Source organism: Strix aluco, chromosome 6 (assembly GCF_031877795.1).
Source record: "Strix aluco isolate bStrAlu1 chromosome 6, bStrAlu1.hap1, whole genome shotgun sequence".
Lineage (NCBI taxonomy): Eukaryota > Metazoa > Chordata > Aves > Strigiformes > Strigidae > Strix > Strix aluco.
The window spans coordinates 19,404,801-19,430,038 of NC_133936.1; the positions used below are offsets into that span (position 1 = coordinate 19,404,801).

General features: G+C 39.4%; 1 protein-coding gene across 3 annotated transcripts in view; it reads right to left on the reverse strand.

Moving 5' to 3' along the window:
• The window catches only part of RBMS1 (RNA binding motif single stranded interacting protein 1), a 146,774-nt gene extending 141,842 nt beyond the window's left edge, over window positions 1–4,932 (reverse strand). For all 3 annotated transcript variants that reach the window (XM_074828964.1, XM_074828962.1, XM_074828963.1), the window contains exon 1: window positions 4,735–4,932. In XM_074828964.1, coding sequence (XP_074685065.1) covers window positions 4,735–4,809 — 75 coding nt within the window. In that variant the 5' untranslated portion in view covers window positions 4,810–4,932. The remainder of the gene's footprint in view (window positions 1–4,734) is intronic.
• Window positions 4,933–25,238: the final 20,306 nt, after the last annotated feature.

Sequence of the window (25,238 nt, forward strand, 5' to 3'; positions counted from 1 at the left end):
CTGATGGATGGATGCAAACAGGCATTCCCAGTTTTGGACTGGGATGTTTGGAAGAAGAGAAAATGCTCTTTCTAGAGAACACTCTTCATTTCTCCATATTTTATATCCCCTGACATTAAGAGCTGGAGGGATCACCTCACCACTGGCACTCTCAAGTTCTTCTGGAAATTGGTGAATTTTATACTTCCTTCCCTTCCACAATGTGGTACGCTTTTTGAAGGAATTCTTTGGATAGTTGCACAATAAAATCCCAGCCTGGCCAGAATGGGAGAGAACACATTCAAGAGGCTGAGGAGGCTAACAGGATCAGGTAACTGTGCAGCGACAAAACGTTTGCCTGAAGCTAACCTGTGCTTACTTTTTTTTTTTTCTTTTAACGGTTTTCTAAGACCAGTCAAGAACCAGAGAGAGATCACAATTATGGACAATTAACATAACCTCCCACAATAAGAAGTGTGCAAATTATTTCTATCCAACCTTATAAACATAAACACACATAACTGTGTTACTATAAACTTCTCTTTTACTATGTAAAGATTTTGCAGTCATGGTACATATGGAATAAATCTAACTAAACTGATTAGAATTAGTAATCATTTATGCTGATTAAAATCAGCTCATAAGCTAGTAAAACTTTTTAAAGGGTAACAGACCTGTGCTTGTCACAGAATGCAGTAAGTAAAGGTATTCATTAGCAGCAAACCATTAGAGGGTCCTACTGTTTCTGCTTTAGAAGCATCTGAACCAGAAGGTTCTACATCGGTCTGTTAACTTCATACACTGACACTAAACTGTGGATTATCCAATGTCTCCTAGTAAGTTTTATATCTGCTTTGTTTAACACTACAGTAAGCTCCCTCTTAACTGATTTCCTACTTACTCTGCCATCAACAGGCTTGAATAAAAATTAAATGTTCCCATTTTAAAGTTTGCTGTCAACAGCATGAAAATAAGTTTTTGACATAGCAGAATCTGCCTGCTCACTACAAGTTTACATCAATCTACAGTCCTGCCTACAAACCTACACAAAATTCTAGAAATATTAGTTCTTTTCACAGCTGCCAGGGCACTAATTCTGCAGCTAGCAAATTATACAGTTGGAAGCCCACTCTAAGGTAATTTAGCAAGATTCGCAAGATTTCATTTCTTCTAGGTTGTAGTTACCTAATACCACACAAAAGAAACAAAAAGAAGTATCACATAAATATTGTCTATGACTATTAAAATGCTTGCACTTTAATTAAACCATGCTATCTATAGGAAATGTTGCTGGTTTGTACTAACTCTCTCTTATGTAAAGAGCTTTCCTTTATGATACAGAAACCTATCAGTAAAACTAGTCATATTGTCACATTATTGCCCAAGAAAAAAACAGTAATACAGCTAGTTATCACAATTTATTTGTAAATCATTGTGTGCATCATGTCCCTGAATTCCATGTGATATTTAGGTAAAGGAAAACAAAACATTAAATTCACTTGTATTTCTTACTTGACCAAAGCAAACAGATTGTGGCCTAGAGATGTATATATACATTTTTATTTGTTTATGTGTACTCTAACTGTGTTGTTGTTACATGTTACAGTACTTTGCCTAGCACAGTGAGATTTTACTCCTGGTTAGAGAGGCCTTTAAGCATTAGTAAAACACATACAATCTTAATTACCATCTCTTTCTAAAATGCTGAAATACAAAATCTCTTCATTACAAATAAAATATTAAGTAAGGAAATCAAATACAACTGAGTTGAAATTTGAAAAGCAATGTTACAAAAATATTTTTAAAGAAAGCTTCTAAACCTTTAGAAACATTCATTGAACTTGGAAAATATTTTTGATGCTCTCTGACACGCCATACAATGCTGCAATATAGGAACTGTCCTGAAACATACATTTGTTAGAAGACACAAAAATTTAACAGGTATGTCAAACATATCATTTGACAGAGTAAAAATTGTGGCAGTCACAAATGTAGAAGATTTTACAAGCTTCAGCTTGAAACCATTTTGAACTATTTTTATTACCATAATGATTTTTCATATTAAAAGCCTTACACCTTCTTCCAATGTTTATTTTGTTCACTTCATTTAAATCCATGGTTTCACTAATCTCTTTTGATGCTGAGCTCCCTAAGATTAGGAGGAGGGAGGTGCTGAATCACAGCAAATGTTTATATTTCCTCCCAGAATATATGACTGAACCAGCTTGAATACTTCATGAATAAGATTGTGAAGATCATAACAGACAAATACAAAATCTATAACATATTTTGTAGCAATTAAAATAGTTGTCCACGTCAACATTTTAACCTAAAGAGCCATTAGGAATGCATGCAATTACTAACGAATATTTTTGAGCTCTCTACAGAAAAATTAATCTTCAAGCAATTGCCGTCTTCTCCTAATTATCAATTTGCAGTTTATTAGTCAGCAGATTTTCCATCATTACTTAAATAAGGATAAGATGGGAAGCAAAACTTCTAGTCTCAAAATCTCTTGCCTCCCCCAGTGTAATCACGTATCATTACCCATCACACATTCAGCAAAGGCTATTCAATTCTATTATCATTTGTCTTCAATAAAACACAAAGATTTCTTCAGAATTACTGAAATAGTTCATGTACTGGACAACAGGTTGGTTCAGGGCCCAAAGAATAGAACAGCTGAAAACTATGAATTAAATTAATTTTTCTACATGTTCAGAGAGGATCCATAGTGAGAAGATGGCCTGTGTTACTGAATTCTGCATATTTGAATATCAAAACTTACAGTTACTGGTCCTTTTATCTACACCAAGAAGCCACCTTTTCTCTTTTATTTCTTTTATAAAATCAAGATCTCTGAAAACAGAAAACTTTGACTGGATCCCAGATATTTGATTTCATGTGTGTAGGTCAAATGGCTTTGTGTTCTCTCTGCTGAAACAGAGTAATGTAATTTCAGGCTGTATAATTTTATAGCAAAGACTGCAAGATGTTTTGAAGATGTCATTGACCGTAATACAAATCAATATGAAATTATCTGTACAGGAAACATTTTCAAAAGATGGTCCATCAAGCTTTCTCACAGGATCATGGATTTCTAGGATCATACTCTAATAACTACAGTAAGCTATTACTGTTTATCTCCCTCTTCAATTATTTACAGGTCAAAAAAGCCAAGTGGCATTGCTTTTTATATATATATATATTCAATGTTATGTACTTGGTTCATAACTTACTATTGCCACACAAAATCATAACGGTAAAAGTTTCTAACAAAAGCATTTTTTAATTTCAGGATATTTATGTAGTCATACAGCTAAGTGATGCAAAAGGCTGTCCTTTAGGCACTCTACCTTTCTTTAAAACAACGCATTAAAAATATATATCTGAACGGTACTGATTACTCTGCGGCATAATCTTTAAATGGCTACAGACTGTACTGTTTAGCCTGATGTCGATTACACATTTAAGAGATTAGTCATTTCAAATCACCTAAAGACCTTCATCGTATTTCTATCAATTTCTATATATAAGAAAGCACATTTCAAAGCCTCCTCATTGCTGACTTGTAAAACGTCTCATGACTGTCAAATGGAATTTATTTTTCAGCCAAGCAGTATAAATTACATTTCACAATATAGTAACACGGAACATAGTAAAAAGATGAGTTTATCAAGTGTGCAGATAAAAAGAAGGGCATTCTTGTCCTGTCACTGCCACACAGGTAGGACACTTCAATAGAGAGAAAAAAGAAAAAAACACCACGCCACGGTTATAACCTCTAAAAAAAGTTCACACATTGAAGCCTCATATGGGTCTGTTTTGATTTGTGAGGAGTGACACTGGTGGTTGGAGAGGCTTATGCTAAATGTTCCAGACAGCTGATGCAACCACCTCTGCATCTGCCAGTTTGCAGCATGATGCTTCTAGAGCAGTGGGGCTGGCTGCCCTTACAGACTTGAAGGAGAACGGAAAAAAAAAAAAAAAAAGGTGGAGATCCACCACCACAGGAACAACTAACATCAATTTTCCTGCAAACAACAGCTACCCGTGTACAACATTAACCATGAGGAGCTGGACCCTTGACGCGTCTTTAATCCAGTTTGTAAACTGCGAGGTGGCAGCTCACAAAGGTCCAACTCCCCAGACAATGAGTATCCATCCGAGTCCTGCAGCCTCCTCGGTGTCGGGATTTAAGTGGAACTACGGCTACCCCCTCGGAGCAGTAAGCACGCCCTGCCACCCCCCGGGATGCCAGCGCACCCCGCCCCAGCCGGCACCGCGGCCGTGGGCAGCGGCCAGCCCCACTTTGGGGCCTGTCGCCTTAAGTTTGGGTCGTTTCCCCGCGTTCGGCGAAGGCAGCGGGAGCGGGGCCCCGCTAAGCTCCGCTTTGCGGCGGGTGGCCGAGGACGTGGTTGGGAAGGAGGAGACACGCCGAAAGCCCTGGGGAAGAGGAGGGACCGCCGGCGGGAGGGGGAAGGCGAGAGGGAGGGAGACAGGTCGGAGACGGCACAGTCGGGAGCGAGGAGAAGGGGGGGGGGAGGGCCCGGCGGGGAGCACGGTGGCCGCGGGCGGCCCGGGGGCTCCCGGGGCGGCGGCGGGCGGCAGGAAGGGGCTGCCGGCTCTTTCCTGTCTCCGTCCCCCTGTGCAACCTGACCGCCTCCCCCGGGCCGTGCCCGCGCGGCGGAGCCCCCGGCCGAGCTCCCCGGAGCGGGGCCAGCCTCCGACCCGCCGCGCCGCGCCGTACCCTACCTTCGCCTGCAGATACTGGGGGTAGTAGTAGGTGGTGTACTGGGGGTACATCTGCTGTTTCCACACTTTGCCCATGAAGCTGGAAATGTAGCCTGCAGTGCAGGGACGGGGGGGCACTTTGGGGGGCTCCAGCCGCCTCTCCGTCTCTCTCTCTCCCTCCTGTCTCGTCCTCTCCTGCGGCGGCGGCTGTGCTCCTCGGCCGAGCCCAGACCTTCCTTCTCCTCCTCCTCCTCCTCCTCCTCCTCCTCCTCCTCCTTCTCCTCCTCCACCCAAAAGCCACAGCGGAGCGGCGGCAGCGGGGGCAGGCGCTCTCGCTCTCTCCCCGGGAGTTCCTGCCAAGTCCCCGCCCGGCCGGGGCCGAGCAGCGGCGGCGGGCCGGCTGGCGGAGCGGCGGCGGGGAGCGCTCGGGGCCGGCGCGGCGGCGGCGGTGCCAGGCGGCGGGGCAGGGCTGGGAGGGAGGGAGGAGGGAGGAAAGGGAGAGGGGGCGAGGGGCGGCGCTTAGCCCCGCTCGGCGCCCGCGGAGCGAGCCCCGGCCCCGGCCCGGCGGCCGGGCAGAGCCCGCGGGGCAGGGGGAGCTCCCCCGCGGCGGGCGGCGCCGCTCGGCCCAAGGGCCGCTTCAGCGGCGGGAGAAGCTGCGGTACCCGGCGGGGAGCGGAGCGGGGGGTTTCCACGTTCCGGAGGAGGAGGAGGAGGAGGGCTGCAGTGGTCGCATCCGCAGACTGCTCGGCTCTGACCTAATTAGCCGGGTTGGGCTTTGTTATCGCCTTTGCTCTTTGTGCATCTCGTTGCCGAGCAGTGGTACAGGGCGCAGGCTTTAGGAGAGAATTAGATACAATTTTGGAAGAACTACATTTGGCTTCGGTTCTGTGGCGGTAGAGGGTCCATTATCTGCTAGGAGCAGAAGGGACTGCAGTGCTAAAATCAGTTTGCAGAACAGCAACCACACAACCAGACCAAATTCTCCATCTGGCCCATCGTACATCCTTAAATTTGTACTTTCGCCAGTGGTGCTGAGTACACTTCGTTCTTAAACAGGAAACATTCCTGTTCTAGTCGATAGTAATCATAATTTTTTTCACTTGAATATTTTATCTCTGAAAGATAATTTCCAAAACATTAGGAGTAGGGACCAACAGCACACTATAATCCACTGTTATTTGTAAAAAACCCATGTAGCCCAGTGGCTTTACTTCTGACAAACGTGTCACTTTTCTACCCGAAGATAAACTGATCCTCGGAGTATTAAGCAGATGCCATTTCTTTGTCACACTGATCACAATAATTTTTGTCTTGCAGCACCGTTTTATTAATAAAACCTAAACATAAGGTCCACCAAAACTCCTGAGTGTATTAACATCAGCCAAGCTAAATGTGATAAGAGTGGAAAGAAACATTAAAAAACTTAAGGATTTACAAGCATCTCAGTGCAATAGCAAAGGCAGCCTTTGTGCAGCCATGAATCCCTGGTGCAGGCTGAGCAATGAGAGGTAACTGCAGATATTCTTCCAAATTCCAGCTGAGCAGAGGACAATTACGCAAATGACATTGCAGCTCTCCTGGCTAGCCATTAAGATCGCTTTACAAGTATTTTCCAGGGAAGAAATTTGTATACGCTTTATGGTCCACACAGATTAAAAGACTAGTTGCATCTTTAGGAGACAGCTTTTTCCCCAGGAAAGAGCCATGGGAGCTTCTGAGTTTTGGTTAGGTTTGGGGGGTTTTGTTTGGATTGGTTTTGGGGGTTTTTTGGTTAACACATGGCTAGAATAACCATGAAAAGAAGGATGAACACAGCATATGAGTTGGTAATATTTTTGTGTCCACGATGTTAACTTTCTGTGGGAGGGACAAAGATTAAAGTTACAAAAAAGTGGAGCAGAACAGAAAGATCAGGTATTTGAGGGGGTTAAGAATGTGCATCTGGAAAAGCTGAAATGGCCATGGCCAAAATCAGCTGCCTTCTGTTGACTGTACTGGCGTTTACGCAGTGGAAAAAGCATACAGGCTGCAATTATATCTGAAGAATGCAAGGTAATATGGCTCCAGGGTAGTGTATGGTCAGAGGGTAGGAGAAATGAAGTTTCAAAGCTTCATGGGGAAATGTGTTGCTACAGCCCAGATACGTGATGATACTGTTATAGATTGCTTTAAGAACTGCCAAACTGTGGTCTGAAGTTCATGGTTGAACTATAAAGAATGTGGTGCTGGCCTCCCTTAAGCTGACAGGTTACGGGTGCTAGAACACTTAGTTTCCTTCTGAGAAAACCAGAATAAGCAAGAAGAAGAAATAAAGACTGGTAGTTGATGGATGGATTTTGTGATGATTTTCCCGAAGAGGAAGGAAAGAATGAGATCTGAAAGAAAACACATATTGTACTGAAGACAGCTAGAAATAGAAGAGTGTTTTCCTAGAATCCCTCTTCATGTAAGCAGCTACTGTGGTTGTCTCAAGTTGTGCAATCATGACAGGGAGAGAAGCACCCAGAAGAAAAAAATCTCTCGGAAATGAGGAGAGGGGAAATGGAGCCTTTATCATTCCAGCATTTACAACTGCAACAGTCTCCAGCTTAGTTGTGTCAAGTTACTGAGAATGGCTGATGGCTGCCAGCGAGAGGACCAGCAATGCACTCTGCCACAATGGCTACTGAAAGTGATGAAAGAAGAAATCTGGTTAAGAGAGTATTTGATTACAACTCTAACAGCTAAAGCTGATCTCCAAGCTCCTTCCCAGTCTCTCCTTGCAGGGACTTAGAACTTTTCCAAACGAGGTCTTTTGCTCTAAAGCTTAATCTCATCCCCAAACATGTCATGTAATGTAAGGTTGAAACCAATTTGGTTCCATTTTCAACCAGAATATTTTCTAATTAAAGATCTACTTCCATTGGAATATCTGCTCTAATTTAGCAAAGCTGACGTTGCAGAAGTTCAAAATTGATAGAGTTTAATATTTATCATTGAATGTAAAAAATAAGCTTGCAACTTAGTACTACAAACTTTTACAGTACAGTGATCCCACTGATGATTAATGAGAATTTGCAAATGATGCTCTGTTTTTATTTACATGAGGTTAGAAAATATAATTATTTTATTGGAATCATTTACATGAGCCTGTTACAGTAATTTTTTTCATTTTTTAAAATAGTATTGAAGGTGTTTATTAAGAATGGATCAATGAAGAATTCTTAGGCAAAAAAAATCTTAATTTAGCATCACTGTGCTTGTATCTTTTTAACATGTTGAGTATTTAGCCAACTTAGTAATATGAATGCAAGTTGTGCAATACAGACAGGATGGCATTGCAGAAGAAACTAAACCAAATGACTAATTTCCTAACTTTTCACACTGATGGAAATGTTTGTTTTTAATTGCTTATTCTGTGTTCATAGCAAGGGCAAATAAACACTTTTAAATTGAAACTGCTTATGCTGTCTGGCGGTACTAAATCCTGCCGTCGTAACCACATACTCACAAGGTTAAAAATGCTTGCCTCATTTATGCACTACACAAAGTATAGGATTAAGAAGGAAGGTAATCACTGAATTGTGTTCTGAAGGCTAGTAGATACCCAACAGAGTAACAAAGATTATTTTTTTCTTCTTTAAAAGCTGACTTCCTACACACTGCACCAATACAAATGTAGATACTGCAGCTTTGAATGTTAGGGAGAACAGTAATGCATAATTTTATCCATGGCCAGATTTCACTGACTATTGATGGAACATTATTAATTTAATTTTTTTTGCATTATTTCCTTACCATAGTTATAGTCTAACTGGTCAGGACTGATTAAAATATGATGTTGGGCTGTTGCTGCAAAAGTCTGAGAAGCACTGTATGTGCTGCCATGTCAGAGGAGTTTTAGGGCAATGCAGTTAAACCCAATCAATAGTTATCCGCTGGCTCCAAGAGTGTTGGAAGAGAAATCCCATTTAAGCTTTACAGATTAATTTAGACATTAGGAGTTCTACAGTTTAGACATTAGGAGTTCTACTGTAAGGCAGAAAAAGTCAAATGCAATGCAGAATAGGAGGGAAATATATTCAATCCACCTTACTCGGGGAACCAAGTGAACTGCTGTACTCTGCACCACTTGTGGTGTTTGCACTGGTTTAAACTGAGAGATATGTTTATGCTGAAATCGTTATTACTTTGACACAGTCAGGAATATTTGAACAAGGATTGGGGTTTTTTTTTTCTGGTTAAGATACTAGTTTGAGTCTTGGGAGATCTTTGTCGAATATCAGATCTACCACAGAATGTGGGCGAGAGGGTGAGCAAGTCACTGAATTACCCTGTGCCTTACTTCCCCAGTTTGCAAACTGTGTCAAACATTCACCCTCTTCTGTTCTTTGTCTGCCTGTTGGTCAGTCTGTAGGCGATGCAAGGCACCACAGTCATTTGCTAGGAATCTGTCTAGTGTGATTCACATAAAAGGACTAAAATAAATAGAAGCAGTGGCAGTGCATCACTTGTGGATGCAGAGAAGCCAGGTACTGCATCCTAATTCACATACAAATGTTAACAAACCAAAAGATCTGTTTTATACCCTCAGTGTTTGAGGGCTACAGAAATGCAACTAGGTTTAAGCTCTCAGTGAGTAACTTCTTTGCTCTTCCCCTCACCCCCAACACACACTGTTCCAATTACTTGCAAAACCTCCTTGTTGTAATGCCACCCTTAGCCCCATCATATGGCCTTGACTGCTTTGCAACACAAATGAAAGACTCTTCAATTCAGGTCGCAGTAGGCCACACTCTTAAGCACAAAGGCTAAATAAACGGCCATTGTTAATGGGCCACCAAGATGAAAAGCACTTGATTGTTTTCATCAATTAAATCAACTCTCTAGATTTAGTGGCTATTAACCCTTTCTGCAAATTCTTAAATGTTTATTTCAACATAGTGACTACAATTCTGTATTTTTACAGTAGCTCTCCTGCTGCAACAACGCTTCACTGAAACTTTGCTGCATGCGGCGTGCCCTCGTTTATCCTTACAGCTGAGCCATAGACTGCACTGGCTCAGCTGCTCTTGACAGCTGCAGTCAGTGTAATTCACTTTTGTAAAATCTACAGGGCTATACACTATTCTAAGACTGTCCAACTGAAGTATTTAACTGTCACTAACATATAGGAATTTAACATCCTTCTGCATTTTGGCTTTCCCTCTCATGAAGTTTCACATGCACCAGGCAATGCTCCCACTATTGGCAATGGACATCAACAAAAGATGCAGCTGGACTCTTCATGAAAACAGTTTCTGTGTTTGCAGCTAAACATACCACCATGAATTTGGGTACACTGATTGCCAGCAATAACCTTTTCTTCGTATTTAGATAGGTCCGAGATAATCCTTTCCCACATAAGCACTGCATTTTCCAAATTTCCTATATTCTGGTTTACTTTACCCTAAGATGCCCAGCTAATAAAGATGATGGCATACTAACAGCAATTGGATTTTTTTTCAGCATTCTTCATAAAACCTGTGAGGTACCTCTCGTTGGTCCAGCTCTGTGAGTCTATTTAATACATGAACATTTTATTTAAACAGTCTTCTCACTGACAGCAAAAATTAGCTGTATTACAGGACCATGTTCATCCCTAGGTGGAGGTAGTTATCAATCCAACCTCTGTTCATACATTATTTATCAGGAACTTCCATCCCATGCAGTTCCTAACCGCCCTGGAGTCTCTCTAGCAATACAGTCTTCACTGTGCAAGCGGATGAACAAGGAAGAGAATAATTGTACCTCTATAAAATATTGACCAGCTACAATTCTTTCATTAGGATATTCCCTTTCAATTTTCTCATCTCAGTTTCAGGGCACTATTTGCCATCCCTTCCTGTTCTCCACAAACAGATGAGGAAAACACCAAGCCCAGCCCACTTTGGCTACAGCGTAGTAAGAATTCTGGTGGGTGTCTTTTTACCAGCTTGGCCAACTAGCTGTGGTTGGTCCTGATCGATTTCAAACCATTGATTTTAAATATTTGTGGATAATTCAGGACAAACATTTTTTTACTGCCATGCAAACAAGAATTAAAAGTTTAATTAGCATAGACAACAGACATCTTATTTCTACAGATTTAGGGATACATTACGCTAGATACACGCTACATAAGGCATATCTTAAGCAAGTTCTAAATAAAAGGTGAAGGATACATCCTTCAGGCTTCTCTTCTAAATCGCCCCTAAATTTTCCTATTTCTGGAATAAAACTCTTCCCAACTATGAAACGTCAACCTTCCAATCCAGAGTCGTATTTTAGATAAGCTCTGCAGTTTATGAAATACCTAATAAGTCTTTTCTCAAACTCCTCCTACTCCTTCCATCACCCACAGCAACACCTTCAGCTGTCCCACACCCTCTGTGCAGTTGTACGTACAGGTTGGCTGTTTTAATTCAAGTGCCAACTGGCCAGTGGGCTGCCCTCTGGTCAAATGGCCCAGGCTGATCCCCACCTGCTGGGCTCTCAAGCAGAACACCAGCTTTGCCACCATTTCTCAGCTACTGATTTTCATGCAACTTTTAGGGCTATCCTATCTATGACACCTCTGCTCCACCATCACCTTTGATTGAAATTGCCTGAAGGCTTCAAAAGTTATAATGGCATAAATGATGAAGAAGGACAAGGTGAGTAGGCAAAACAATTGCATGAGCCTTATTTCCTTAAGCAAGCACATCAATAAGTCAAAGAGCGTAGGCTCTTTCACCTGTTAGCCGTATACAGTATTCTACATTTTTGATGTCTCAACTGTCTAATTTAATGGAACCAGAGAACAAGGCATTTTAATACATTTTTAAAAAGCCTTTGCCATACAAACCAAACCCTTGAACTCTATATCTCAACAGATACCTACCAGTGCTATTTTTGATTTTCTTTACACAGGGAAAATGTCTTTCTCACACAAGGACCACAACACATTGCCATTTTGAATTAGTTAATGTATTTGAGCCTCATTCACAATTTATCATGTTTAGCTTTATCACAAACTATTTGTAAATGCTGGACACTCAGACCTATGTACATGCAAATTAACACTTACAGTGCAATACATTGTCAGAGCTAATAGGTGTTGTGTCTCTACTGCATAATTCAAAAAGCCATTAAAGTGTCATCACCCTTGATCTACTGTAAAAATGGAAGCTTCCTCCTTGGCTTTGAATCCATTTCTGTCTTCTAGATGAAATGCCAGATCCTCAGTCGAGCTGGGGTGATTCATTCTAGCTGATGACCTTGCTGTGGAAGCCCCAGCATTCCCTGCTAAAATAGTTCTCAAGTCATGCAACACTGACAAAGCAGAGTTGAGCAACTTCATTTATTTTTCTCTGTTCAACACAGACAGTAATGCTAATGCTGATGTGAATTTGTGGAACTAGGAGCAAGGCCCAGATAGAAGTCCTAGTTATGGTGTATTTCGTAAGGGATTAAAAATTTTTTTCTTACTTCTGAAAATTGATAGTGGAACAGTGTCAATCTGATAAATTGAGATTCTTCTAGGCCCATTTTGTGCTATTTCAAGACATTTCAATTTACATGATTGTGGGCCTAAGAAGACAAACCCTTTTTTAATTTAATTAGAAATGTTTAGGATGTTTATATTCTGTCGTTTTACTGTACTGTGATAATGTCAATATTTTTTTGATTCATCTTCACAACCCTTTTCTGAACCCATTTTTTGAGTCCATTCACAGACATGAAACTGAGATGTGGAGGGACTATGTGACTTTTGCAAGATTATATGGGACATAAATTTTGTTGCAAGTAACATAAAATAAAAATATAAAAATAGAAATAACATAAATAGTTTTGGATTTTCTGATTTGGACTAGCTTAATGTTTTCTGTTGTTTCTAACACAAATGAAAAAATACACCAATAAAAGCTCTGAATTCTCACATGTATATTTAACCATTTTGTATCTTTCTTTTTTCTAAAACTAAGTCCCATTTTACTATAGTTCTGCCATTTCTTAGGATTTCACGTGTCAGAAACATTGTGATATCAAAAAAGTGTTTCAGATATACACCAAAATGTTCTTAGCATTTGAAATTCTTTCCAGATCTCGTGTTTCTCAACAAGTCTTTATAAACTAATGTGTATTTATTTTGCTGGAAAGTTACCCAAATAAAAATATTGCATTTCCAGTTCTGGTCTCTGGGGCTTTAATCCACTGAGAAACTTATGAAAGTACTCACTGATCGTGGGATAATATTTCTATCAGATGCTAGCAGTTTTTATTGCATCATTTTATGAATTTTGATTCATTTTTGTATAATTTGATGTTTATAAAGCACTTTTGCTTCCATTTTCACTAGGGGAGGCACAAAGACATCAAACCTCCAAACATATGTTCCTAGGGGACCTAAAACCTGTGAATAAACAAGCCAAAGTCTGAGCTGTAATCAACACATCTCTAGCAATGGAGAATGTTAATCATTTTTTCTCAGAGGACTTAGAGACTAGCAAGTGTTTTCTAAACCTTGCAGTCATCTTTAGGATTTATAGTTTGGGATTTTCACATTTTTATAGTAGCTGATCAAATATGCTAGGAATTCACAAAGTTTTTAAATTTTTAGCTTATTATAATTTCTAGTCGATTTACAACCTTAGACTCCCTACATAACCTAAAGAACATGAACATGTGTGACAACAACTGTAATACAGAATTTTTGAACTACCAGCACACAGCTGGGCGTATGGGTCAGACTTGCCAGGCAGACGGAGCAGTGTCTTTAACCAGGCCGCCTGGAGACAATCTCTTTTTTTTTCAGGAACCTCAGAGGAGCGCCAGTTCCCGATTGCTCAAGGAGAGCCTCCCTCAGGCGGTGCTCCGGGAGGAGCTGCCTGCCGGCCCGTTCCGTCCAACCCGCGGGTGACTCGCAGTGCCGCGGCCGTTCCCAGCTCTTCCCATGTGCTGATGCGTTTGCGGAAGGCATCCAGCCAGGCTGGAGACACCCGGTCCCGGCAGAGCTGGGACTCTCCCCTCCCTCCCTCCCTCCGGCCCAGGCCCAGGCCCAGGCCCAGGCCGGGGGGACCGGGCGGAAGCCCCCGGGGCAGCGCAGCGGCCGGCGCGCGCAGCGCCGCTGCGGCGGGCGGGGCGGTGGCGGGGGAGGCGGCGCGCGGCGGGTAACAGCGCCCCCTGGCGAGGCGCGGCGCGGCCGGCTGAGCCGCTGCGGGGCCGGGGGCGGGAGCCCCTCCCGGCCGGCCCTGCCCAAAGGTTTGTGTTTGCGTCCAAGGAACACGGGAAACAACGGCAAAAGCCCTCTGCCAAGCGACGCCGTCACTGAGACACCCAAACGCCGTTTCAGCGATTTTGATTCCAGTTTTGACGTCCCGAAGGTTTGACGCTGCAACGGGGGGGCACCCCTCCTTCCCGGGGGTTCATCCTGAGGGAGAGCCTCCCCCCCGGCAGGCACGGAGCACCTGCGGGGAGCTCACGGTACCGTGCTCTGCCCAGCTCATTATCAGCTCCAGAATTTAATGTTTCCTATAACTCCTTCCAGATTTTGGCCTTTCCACATACCACCATGATGACGGTTATATTAATAACAAGTTAAAACTTATTACAACATCATCTCTGCATGTTAAATAAAATAAAAAATTGCTCCTTTTTTTCTTGTCTTTAAATAAAAAAACAGCATACCATGCTGAAAAGTAACTGATATATTTGATTCCTATACAGCCCCTCTACCTTTTCATAATTTCCTTTCATATTATTCGTTTTAATCACTGTTACTGAATATCATACATTTGAGAAGTTTCTTTCACTATCGATTGTGTACTTTCTGACAGGCTCTGAACATATTTCCCATCATAGAATCCAATTAGGTATTCAGAACACCCACAATGGAAGTAAAATTAATCTGAGAGAACTGAAAAAGTGAATAATTACAATAACTTAAATTAGTAATTGTTAATAATATATTTACATGAGTATTTAACAGCACTAATGCAAATTCATCATATATCTTGTATTTATACAAGCTTTTAAACAGGGACGTAAGATTTTAGTACGATCCACAGATTCTAGTTACCAGTCAGAGCTTCTGCCAAAAAATTAGATTCTAAAATCAGTGCATAGACTGCTTTATTCTTTCGATTTCTTCTTTTTTGATTCCTAAAGACCATTTTTTTCTTCCTTTCCAGTTATGGTACGTTCTTAGTGGGATATAGTAAGACAGATATTTAAACTAATTTCTCAGTAAGATACTAGAGGTGAAAATACTCCTGAAAGAGCACATGCTCAACATAGAGTCCTTTTGCAAAGTGTATATATGCACCAACATCCACGAAGACTGTGGATTGGAAAGGCCTCCAAACAGGGAAGAGACTTTTTTCAAAACAGAGTGGGGTGAAAATTACAAGGGATTACGTGTTTACCTGAAGAATGCTGTTATTTGACTTCATGTTGGAGCTCAGCCTCTTCAGTTTATCAAAGGAAAAGATAAGACATGGCCTCAGTCATGGTTGCTCACACAGCTGTTCACTGACAAGACCTTGATAATGACCTTTCTTCAATCTACCATTTGATCGCAGCATGATTCAAATCCAGAAGTCAATTTTTTTGTCTCAGTTTTTCCTTCACTTTGTACATTCAGGAAGCTGAGAACGTTGCTTAGGAAGGATCGTATCTTCTCATGAGGAACATTTATTTTATTGCTAAAAAGTAAACATTACACATCTTTTGACACTGGTACGTCGTTTGGCCTTGGTTTCTGTCTGATGATCCAATTCTTATGAATAGTCCTTTTCATGGGTGTGATAGTCACGCAATTATTTTTACGTCCACAGCTGTTTATATGTTGCTATCCCTGCCCCTGTTTATCTCCCCATCTCTGATGATTTCCCTCAACTCCATTCTATTAGGTTAGTTTAAATCATGGAAGGATTAGAGATATTGGGTCACCTATGCTAAAGTTCTTTAGGTCTTAAAAATATAGATGCTTATGAAAAAAAGTAAGTGAATAAGGTACCACTTTCATATAGAAAAACTGCCTAAGCAGACAACTTGTAAAGAGTTTACTCATAAAGAGGAAGCTGATGTAAGGCTTGGGACTCCATCCATCTGGGAATAGACTGGCTACCATGAAGAAGGATCACAGGATCCCAGCAAGCTGAAGGCTTCTAATTTATGCACCTAGCCCACATAGGATGGAAAAAGTTATTTTCCTTCCTCCATGTCACTTTGTTTTTATATTCTCCTGTGTTGCTGTGATGACTCCCTCCTCCAGGAAGAATACCATTGGGCTCTTCTGCTCTTGGTTCTGGAGTTTGGTTTCTGATAGTAGGTGGGGCTGGGGGCAGAGGCTTACTGAGAAAGAACTGTTTTCCCTTCCAGGTTTGTCACCTATGAATCCTTTCCTTCCATGTTCGCTTAAACATGTTCACAAACACGCAGACACCTAAACTAGACCTGACTCTCTCTCAGGTGGAGAGATGAAACACTAATTTATTGGGCTACAAAAAAAAGTTGCAATATGTACTCTCAGATAGGTTGTGTAATTAATGATCTCACTATCAAGTCTTGTCTTACATGCAAAGGTAAAAAACATTGCTCTAAAATACTGGATTGTCCTGCATTTTGCATATCATATAACTCCATCAGACCTCTGTCAGAATAAGAGTCTTGTAAGTCTTATTGATAAATGCTGATACTCAGCACTAGTGTTCACAGTAATAATTTGTCATGGACTTCCAAATTCTCCCAATCCATTTCTTCCTTAAAAAAGGTTACTAGGGATGTCTATCCCTTTCTCAGGAGCTATACACTAACAGCAACTGGGGATACTTTGTTGTACATTGTTTGTACAAACTAGGGAAAAAAGATGCACAGACGTATTTTTCTTTCCAAACCATCATGCTAGATGGTTCTCTTTTACACTTGTGGTTGATTCTCAACAGTGCCTCAGCCTAACTGGCTTGCCATCGGTGACACCATAAAGAATTAACAAGCTCAGCCTAAACTAAGTGTGACTTCCTGAGATGGTAATTCCATGAAATGAATTGGGGTACATTGGACAAACAGTGCAAAGAAGCTGGTGAGCTATGGTTGTCCCATTGAAAGAATAAGTAAGCACAGGGTTTTAGTCTTCAAGAAGAGCCAACAATTCAAGAGGACAAACTGGCATCATTTTAGGCACGGTGCTAATGGTAGACAAACATCAAAAAAAAGTCAGTTAGCATTAGCAACCAGAAAGCTCAGCTGCTTGTTAAACAGCTTTGGGCTGTGAAGCTTGTGGAATTTTTGTACGGGTGTTAGCACTTCCTGGCCTTGGTAAAGCAGGAAGTATTGCATAAACAACCCTTATTGTGGTATTTTGGTGCTGCCAGTTGCAGTGCCAGCAAAACCCAAGAAGTCCCAAGGAATTATAAATGCAAACACACACAAGAGAGAAAGTGTTGGAAGTCTCTGAATATAAAGAAAGCAAAAACTTATGATGCTTTTTAAAAATTTAAACCAAAAGAAGTCTATCCTCAATTAGTAGTGCTTCCCCTTAATTTCAATAGTAGCGTGTATTAAACTCTTAAATAGCAGAGAAATACTTGAATTTTTAGCAGAAAACATGCAATAAATGTATGGCCTTAGTGGAAAAAACAGAATTATGTACATTACAAGGCATACATTAAAAAAAACATGTAGGGAATGGTAATAGTAAGGAACTAATTGATCTCCCAGGTATGTCATCATTATTATTGGCTATATACTGATGATGCTTTGTATAAGATTTTTTACTTCTGCCTTCAGAAGTTTTACAATCTAAACTAACACAGACACAGAACAGATAGGATAAACAGGGAAGGTAACATTGAGGAATAGACAAAACCAATCTACATATATTACATCTAACACCCTTTTATAATTAATGTGAATGCTTTCATGACATTTTGTTGGAGATAAAAATGAATACCTCTATCTGATCATGAGGAAAGTCTATGGACGGAGAGAAAAATGCTGATTCTGAGGTATGCTTTCTTTCATCAAAAAAATATTCCCAAGTATCTTCATAGGAGCAGGTGAAGAGGGAATAGGTTGAAATGTCAGTCATTCTCCATAGCGTTATCTTGACCAGCTCACTAGAAAGTTTGAGCGTAATTCAATTATATTGTTTAAGAAGTAATTATAGTGATTCATCCACCACAATGGGAATCTTTCTGAACAGGGGCAATGCATCTACGCTCTCAAGGACAGAGAGAAACTTCTGTTAAAACCTAAGGTACTTTACTTTCTTTTTAACTTGCAACAGCACTTCAGTGCTGAAAAACCTTATAGTTACACGGTGTGGACCTCTCTTCAGAGCTGTAGAGAGCCCTTTCAACAGCGTGTGACAATTCATTGCTGAAAAATATTTGGCTTTGGCTTTGATTGAAGGCAAAATCCAGAGTAACTCAAAGCAGTGTGTCTGCATCAGAACATGTAAGATAAATGACAATGAATGACACAGAGGATGTAAATCTATTACATCTCCTCTGCCTCTTTGTTCAGGGTGCAAAATACATGTTCTCCTGGTTTTGCTGTCCTTAGTTCACTTCCTTCTACTAACAGCTTACAGTCCTCAGAAACTGTGCAGTGACAATTTCCCTTGTAAAGCACTTCCTGAAGGCCCTGGAGCAAAGTGAGCTGTACACCTCACTATGAAAGTAGGTACATGTAATCCTTTCATACATGGGAGGGATCCAAATATAAATTAATTAATGTAGGAAGAATTGAAGCCATGAAGTCCAGCTCAACTTCTACACAGAGACCTCTACATAGATATAAAAGAAAAACAACAAAATCTATGTCTTTCTGCACAGTGGAAGAATTTGAGAGTGATGAGAGAGGAAGAAAGAGGACAAAACAAGGAAATTTTTCAAATTTCTTGTTGCATATAGTGGAACAAGGTCCAAATCAAATTCAAAGTATTCCATAAACAGCACAACTACCAAAGCTTGATTTCCTGTGCATTTGTGCCTTGGAAACCTCTCCTTGCCAGCTACCCAGGTCTGTATCTTATGACTGCACAAGTCCTGTGATAAAGCCAGTGCCTACCATGTTCCCAGCCACTCACGTTCCCTGACATTTATCTCCACAGCACACCTCTGCCTCCAACTACTGCTTTGGCCAGAGGCAGCATATCCAGTCACTGATTTCTAGTCAAGAAAGTGCTTACTGGCCAGACAGCGTTTGCATGCTAACTGACTAGTGACAGGATAAACAGGACTGATCACTGCTGAGCTCATCATGCAGCCTCTCCCTTCCTGGGGGAACTGCTTGGTGTCTCTTTCCTTCTTCTCTTTTTATTCATGTGATTTTCACAAAACCTGTTGGAATTTCACGAGTGAGATTTCTGCCTTTCTGTCCAATTTCAAGTCATCTTCAACAATTTCAGCACCAGCTTCAAGAATTATTAGGGGATGCACACATGGTGCAACTGCAGAAATTTATTTCCTGATGACACCCAAACTATTAGAAAGGCGTGCAAAGGCTCTTCAGAGATAATGTTGCTCGCCAGCATTGGTACCAAACACCAAGAATGATGGGGTCAGCGCTGATCCTCTCAATTGTCATTTGAGTTTGTGATGAGTCCATGATGACTCAGGCATATTATAAAACAATAGTAGTGTAACTTTACTGAACCTACCTATTATATAGACCATGGTAAATTCTCATATGTGAGTAGTGATACTGTGAATTATTTTTTATATATTCAAAGACAGCTCTTCTATAGAGCAATCTTACAACAATAGACCTCTGTTGCTAGTTACCACCCATATTTTAATTCACTGGTATAGCTCAGCTTCAGCATAACACAGCAACAAGTTAAATTGATGAAGTCAAGCTGGAGAAAGTTTATACTTTCTGAGCAGGTTAGTTTTAGCATCTGTCTGGATAGGATTTAAGATTTAGAACAGTGAATCTTTGCTAAATCTGCCACTGGTTCTCATATTTGCTGTGGATTCTCCAACTGTTTGTGCCTCCTGAGGAAAATCTCTCCATGTCTCCATTAGCTGCTCTACAGTAACTCTCTTTGATAGAGCAAACTGCTGTACCCCAAATTAGAAAAAGATCTGTTTTTGAAGAGAAGCAGATCTATCTTTCTGCCCATTCAGTCCTCAACTCTCTTTGCTAAGATTCCTAGCTGCAGTATCTTAGTTATGGTGTTTATTAAGGATGAGTGAGCTCTTGGAATCTTAATGAGATCTGCAGTGACCAGAGAAGAATAAACTATAATCAAAGGCAGGATGGAGTTATGATTATTTTCTAACACTAGCATTTTCACAAGAGAAAGATCATTCTAACTTACACATAGGATGGATTTTTTGTAGACAATTAAAGAGCTGAAAAATAGATGACAAGATGGGAATAATTAAGCAGTTCTTAAGAAACCTTTTGAGATAATGTGTAGGATACTAGTCTACAAATTCTGCAAGCTTGGAAAAGGCAGAAGGGCAAGTATTACAGCTTTTCAGAGGATACACAAGAGAAGTCTGCAGGGTGTCAGTTTGTAAGGAAAGATGATAGTAAGAAATTTTTTTATAGCAAGAACGGAGATGTTGCTGGACAAAAAATATTCCCGCACATCTTCATTTGCAGTCAGCTTTTGAGTGTTGAAGAGTAATGGGTAGATGATGATATCACTGGAAACCTGAAGATTTTTTTTCCCTTTCTTTCAGGGAATCAGATTGAAGAGAACCTGGCAAAAAATTTACATTGATTTGTCAGCAAAAATTGAGATTTGTTTTGGATGCTTTTTGTACAATTTATGATGTATAGACTATGGGGAAATGATTGAAAATATTTTTTTGCTTTTAAGTAACAATTCACAAAAATAGGGATTTTTTTTTTTAAAGAAACTGTGTCAGAAATGTCAGTGTAAGCAGAGCAGATTCACTGAATCTTTATCCCACTTACTTTCAGGAAATTCTGGTTAAGCTGCTAAAGATGCAGACAACATCAATAATATCATAAACCAAAGAAACAAGCAAGAAAAACAAAACACATAGTATAAGTATTGTATAGAAAACAATGAAAATTGAGGCATTTCTAGTGGTTAACTTTTGTACTCAGAGAACTCACTCAAGAAAATAGTGGTTATTCACACTCAGTAGGAAGAAAGAAAACAGATTAATTACTGAAAACAGTTTCTGACTAACTTGGGTTGTGGTTTGTTTTTTTTTTTTTGTCCTGTTCCATCATTTATGTGCTCATGTCAATTGCTATTATCTGCCAATACCAAGTACTCAAATTTGAAAGGAAATTTCAACCTGCAAACATTTTATCTTGGCCATTTACTTTTTCTTATTCATACTGAGCTACTTCACCTAGCTCATATTTGTATTTCTCCTCTCTGTCGTTTCTGGCAATCTTGGAATATTAAAAAATGGCCAAGTAAAAACAGGAAAAAGAAAAGACAAAAAGCAAACAAACAAATGAGAGGCTTTCTCCCTTCCTATCCAAACAAGATAACCCCAGTGAATAAAGGTTATGAGTATGACTTTAAATAACACAACAAAAGGACAGTTGACTGATATTCATAAGTATTTGAAAAAAGCCTTTACTGAAATAACTCTTCATTTTCTTCTTCCATTGCTGTTTGGCTTTTCTAATGTATCAGAATTCCCGTTCATCTACAAGTATTTATGCATTCTTCTGCACAGCACATTGGGCATGGAGACCCCTCCAAATTAGTAGGTAAACATCATAAATTCAGCTTTTCCAGTTCCCTCTTGACTCAATTTGATGTAGAAATCCACTGGATTTTCAAAAGTAACAGATTTTTTTTAATGTGTGGGAACCCCTAGATTCAGAAGCCTACGTGCCATCTCTAAGACTTGAAATTTAAATCAAGTTGAACCAAATATAAACCATGAAAAATCAAATGTGTTATGAACAGATATTTACTGGGTAATACCAAACAGAAGGAACTGAAGCTTATGATGATCTACCAAACCTATCTCCAAGTATAACAAACAAGATAATTCTAAGAAATTAAATATAGCCATCAAAGTGATTAGAAAAGGTCTAGAAAGGAAGGCTGAAGGAATTATCTGAACACTGTAGAAGTCTAGTGAAGTCTAAATCTGAGAAATCTTGTAAGCTTTATGTCACAGAAATGGACAAGACAGAGCATAACAATCATAAAAGTTCCAAAAATTCTGCCCTAGGAATCTATTAGGACTTCAATTTTTACACACCAACATAAATTTGGAGTTTTGTTAGAAACTGGATAGTAACATATGTTCTCTAATTATTTTCAGAACACATTAGTATTCAAAAGGGATTAACTGATTTCCTACTGAAGGCATTGGAATCCTGTGGTGATCAGACTTTTATAAATCAAGGTGTTTATTTTGATTTTAAAGAGTATGAGCTCAAAATAAGATCTTGTTCAGAGTTTGATTAGATATGTAAATTGATGATAGAATTGTAATGAAATTTCAGAACATATCCCTTACACCTGACTAGTTACTAAAGGAAATAAGTCACTAAATGCAATCTCCTAACTTTTAAAATTTTTTTTTTACACGTTGTTAGATAGGGATTTGAAAATCCAGATAGAAGTGAAGAATCTCTTGATGCATGGTCTTACTGACTTATTAGCAAAAATAAGATTAAATATTTACAATGTTGATACTGAGATTATGAAATAACAGCAAAATCTATTTACTACATAATTATTTTACTACTAACTGCTTTGTGTTATCAGTGATGAAATCACATAGAATAGAAAAGAGAGGCCTGTTAGGTCATCTCCTGTGTCTGCCTTCCTTCTCCAAAGCTGAATAGCTCTGCCCTGCTCGGAATTTTCCAAACGACCCCTATGTTCATGTTTATCAACCTGAATTCCCCATTTTGCAAGACTATCTGTAAACTTTTCTGTAGCTTTTTATAACAAAAGCTTCTACCTTGCAAAGCTATTAACAAATATGATCATTAAAACTTTCCCCCCCCCCCATTTTCGGTGTTTTCCCGATAATCAGCAACAGCATAAAGAGATAATTGCTGAGTGACAATGGAATAAATTCAACTAAATTGCAGTATTCTAATGTTATGCAATATTACACGGTATGTGTATTTATTAGTATGAGACACCTTTCTTTATTTACCTCAGGTCACTTTCATCAGTTTCTTGGTGGATGCTGTCATTTCTGTAAGGAATTGTCTACATAGATTTCGCATGACTCTGTGTGTCTCTAAATGCTGATTTTTTTTTTCCCCTCTTTACCTATTATGCTGTCACAGGAGTCTCTAGCCTGAAATCAACATAAATGAGTGTGCCTGGCAATGTGTGCATGCACAGTCACACAGCCTCATCTGTGAATCTGCAGCAATTAATTATATTTATAGTGAAATATCTGCAGAACATTTGCATGTATGAATTATGTATTGGGCAAAAAGCAGTACACTATGGTTTATGCATTTCTGTTCTCATGAGAGTCCCTTTTTAACTGTAATATATGCTATAAAGTAAAACAGATTTTTATCAATTTGTCTATCATCTCAATGATTAAATATCTTTTTAATTAAATACATTCTTTTTAGAAGTATTTTTCAGATAGCTATCTATCCTGGTTTTACCCTTATATTTTCCAATAAATTGTCCATTACTGTTTAATACATTTTTTGTTTAATATTAAATTCTTCTAGCAAACACCAAGAAAAAATCAGAATCATCAATGAGTACAGGCCAGAGTTTGAGGCAATGAAGTATGCATGAAGTATAAGCGTGATATGATTATCCCTCTTATTATGGTTATTACAATACATAATGAGCAGTGTCAGTCTGTTATCTTAAAATTTTATTATTTTGTGGATTCACCCAAGAGTAAAATGTAAATGTAGTAGCTGAGAAGTAATGAGTCAATGGGCTGGGAAGCATGATAAAGAAATAATAAGAAGGTAGTATGCTGTAAAGACTATTCTTGGCTAGACTAATTGTATGCTCTGAAATTAATTATCTGCTACAAATATGACAGGTGGCTAAGTTAGCTGTGAAAGAAACCAGAACAGAATATTCAGAAAAGCTTTTTTCTTTGCTAAACAACTTTTGGTGACAATACTGAATTAAAGCTTCATATACTAAAATTAATCTGCTTAAGGCTCCTGTTCAGAACTTATTGTTAGTTTTTCACATACTGTCCTAAAAAGGGACACACCAAAATATAGCTTTAAATTTTACTTGAATTAGTGCCTGCATATGGAATGACTAACCTGCACTTTCAGTGTGCATCTGTATTTTTCCAAAAAGCAACAAAAAATACCTAAGAAATAATAAGAAATCAGATCATTTGTTTAAAAAGTGATAAAATTAACAGCTGTTTCACCAAAAACATGATTAGAATTTATTAAAAAAACCACCCAAATTCTTTAATGATCGAGCCAGAATTTATTGCAGCTCTCTCATGGCGTGTAACTACTACATATACCCTGTGTGCCTGTTTGCTTTTGTAGAGCTTTGCAGCCTGGAGGAAGATTCCAAACATTAAAACTGAAATGATATAAATTAAATCTTGTGTGAATATCGCTCCGTAAATATTCTAGTTGTTTACAGTTATCACAGAATTTTGACAGATTAATACAAACCATTAAAAAGTAATCATTATTATAGCACTTGAGGAGAATTCTAAGATTTTTTACAAAATCATGGCATAACCACACACTCCAGTATTCCTTAATTTATTTTGCGGTAGGATGGTACTCAGCCTGGAATTATCTTAGTTAGAGAGGAGGAGGGGGTTATATTATTCTTCAAGGTTCTGTTGCAGGAAACATATTAACATTCATTGACCTTGCAGTGGTAATTTGTACTGATGAGCATCATTATATGACTGGTATATTAAAGGAGCTTATTAGAGATAGGAAGCATCTTATGCTATTCAGAGACACTATTACCATTTGAGATGTGGCTGTCATGGAGTGTTCACATACAGGATACATTTGGAACAGTGGAAAAATACTAGAATAGCTTGGCTAAGTCATCAGGTTATTGTAGCTCACAGCTCAACATTTTCAAATCAGATAATATGAAGAATTCACATTGATACCTGCCGGGTAAATAAATATCACATCTTTCCAATTTTAACCACAGAACTACTTTCTTTTAGTGGATGAGTAAAAATTAAAAAGTATAGTGAATGAGAAATACACATTTGGGAGTATAGAGTCACTCTCTGTTCTGACCATAGAGATGCTGGCCGAAAATAGAACTGTGATTGCAGTATTCTAAATAGAGAGTCACCCTGCAAGCTCTTCTTAGGAGGTGCAACACATCTCATTACCACATTTTGGAAGAAATATGTTGTTAACAGAGGATTTTCTTCTTGTATTGAGGCCATGAATATAATTATCACTTGATAATTTACAGTGTGCCAACTGTTTTACTGCATCTAGTAAGCAATAAAGCACTATAGGGAACATGAAGTTTGTGGCACCTGCAACTCATTAAAAGGGGACTATCAGAAACAAAATGTTTAGTTATCATGTAGTGCTTGGCTATACGCAAGCAGCAGTTAGGATTAATC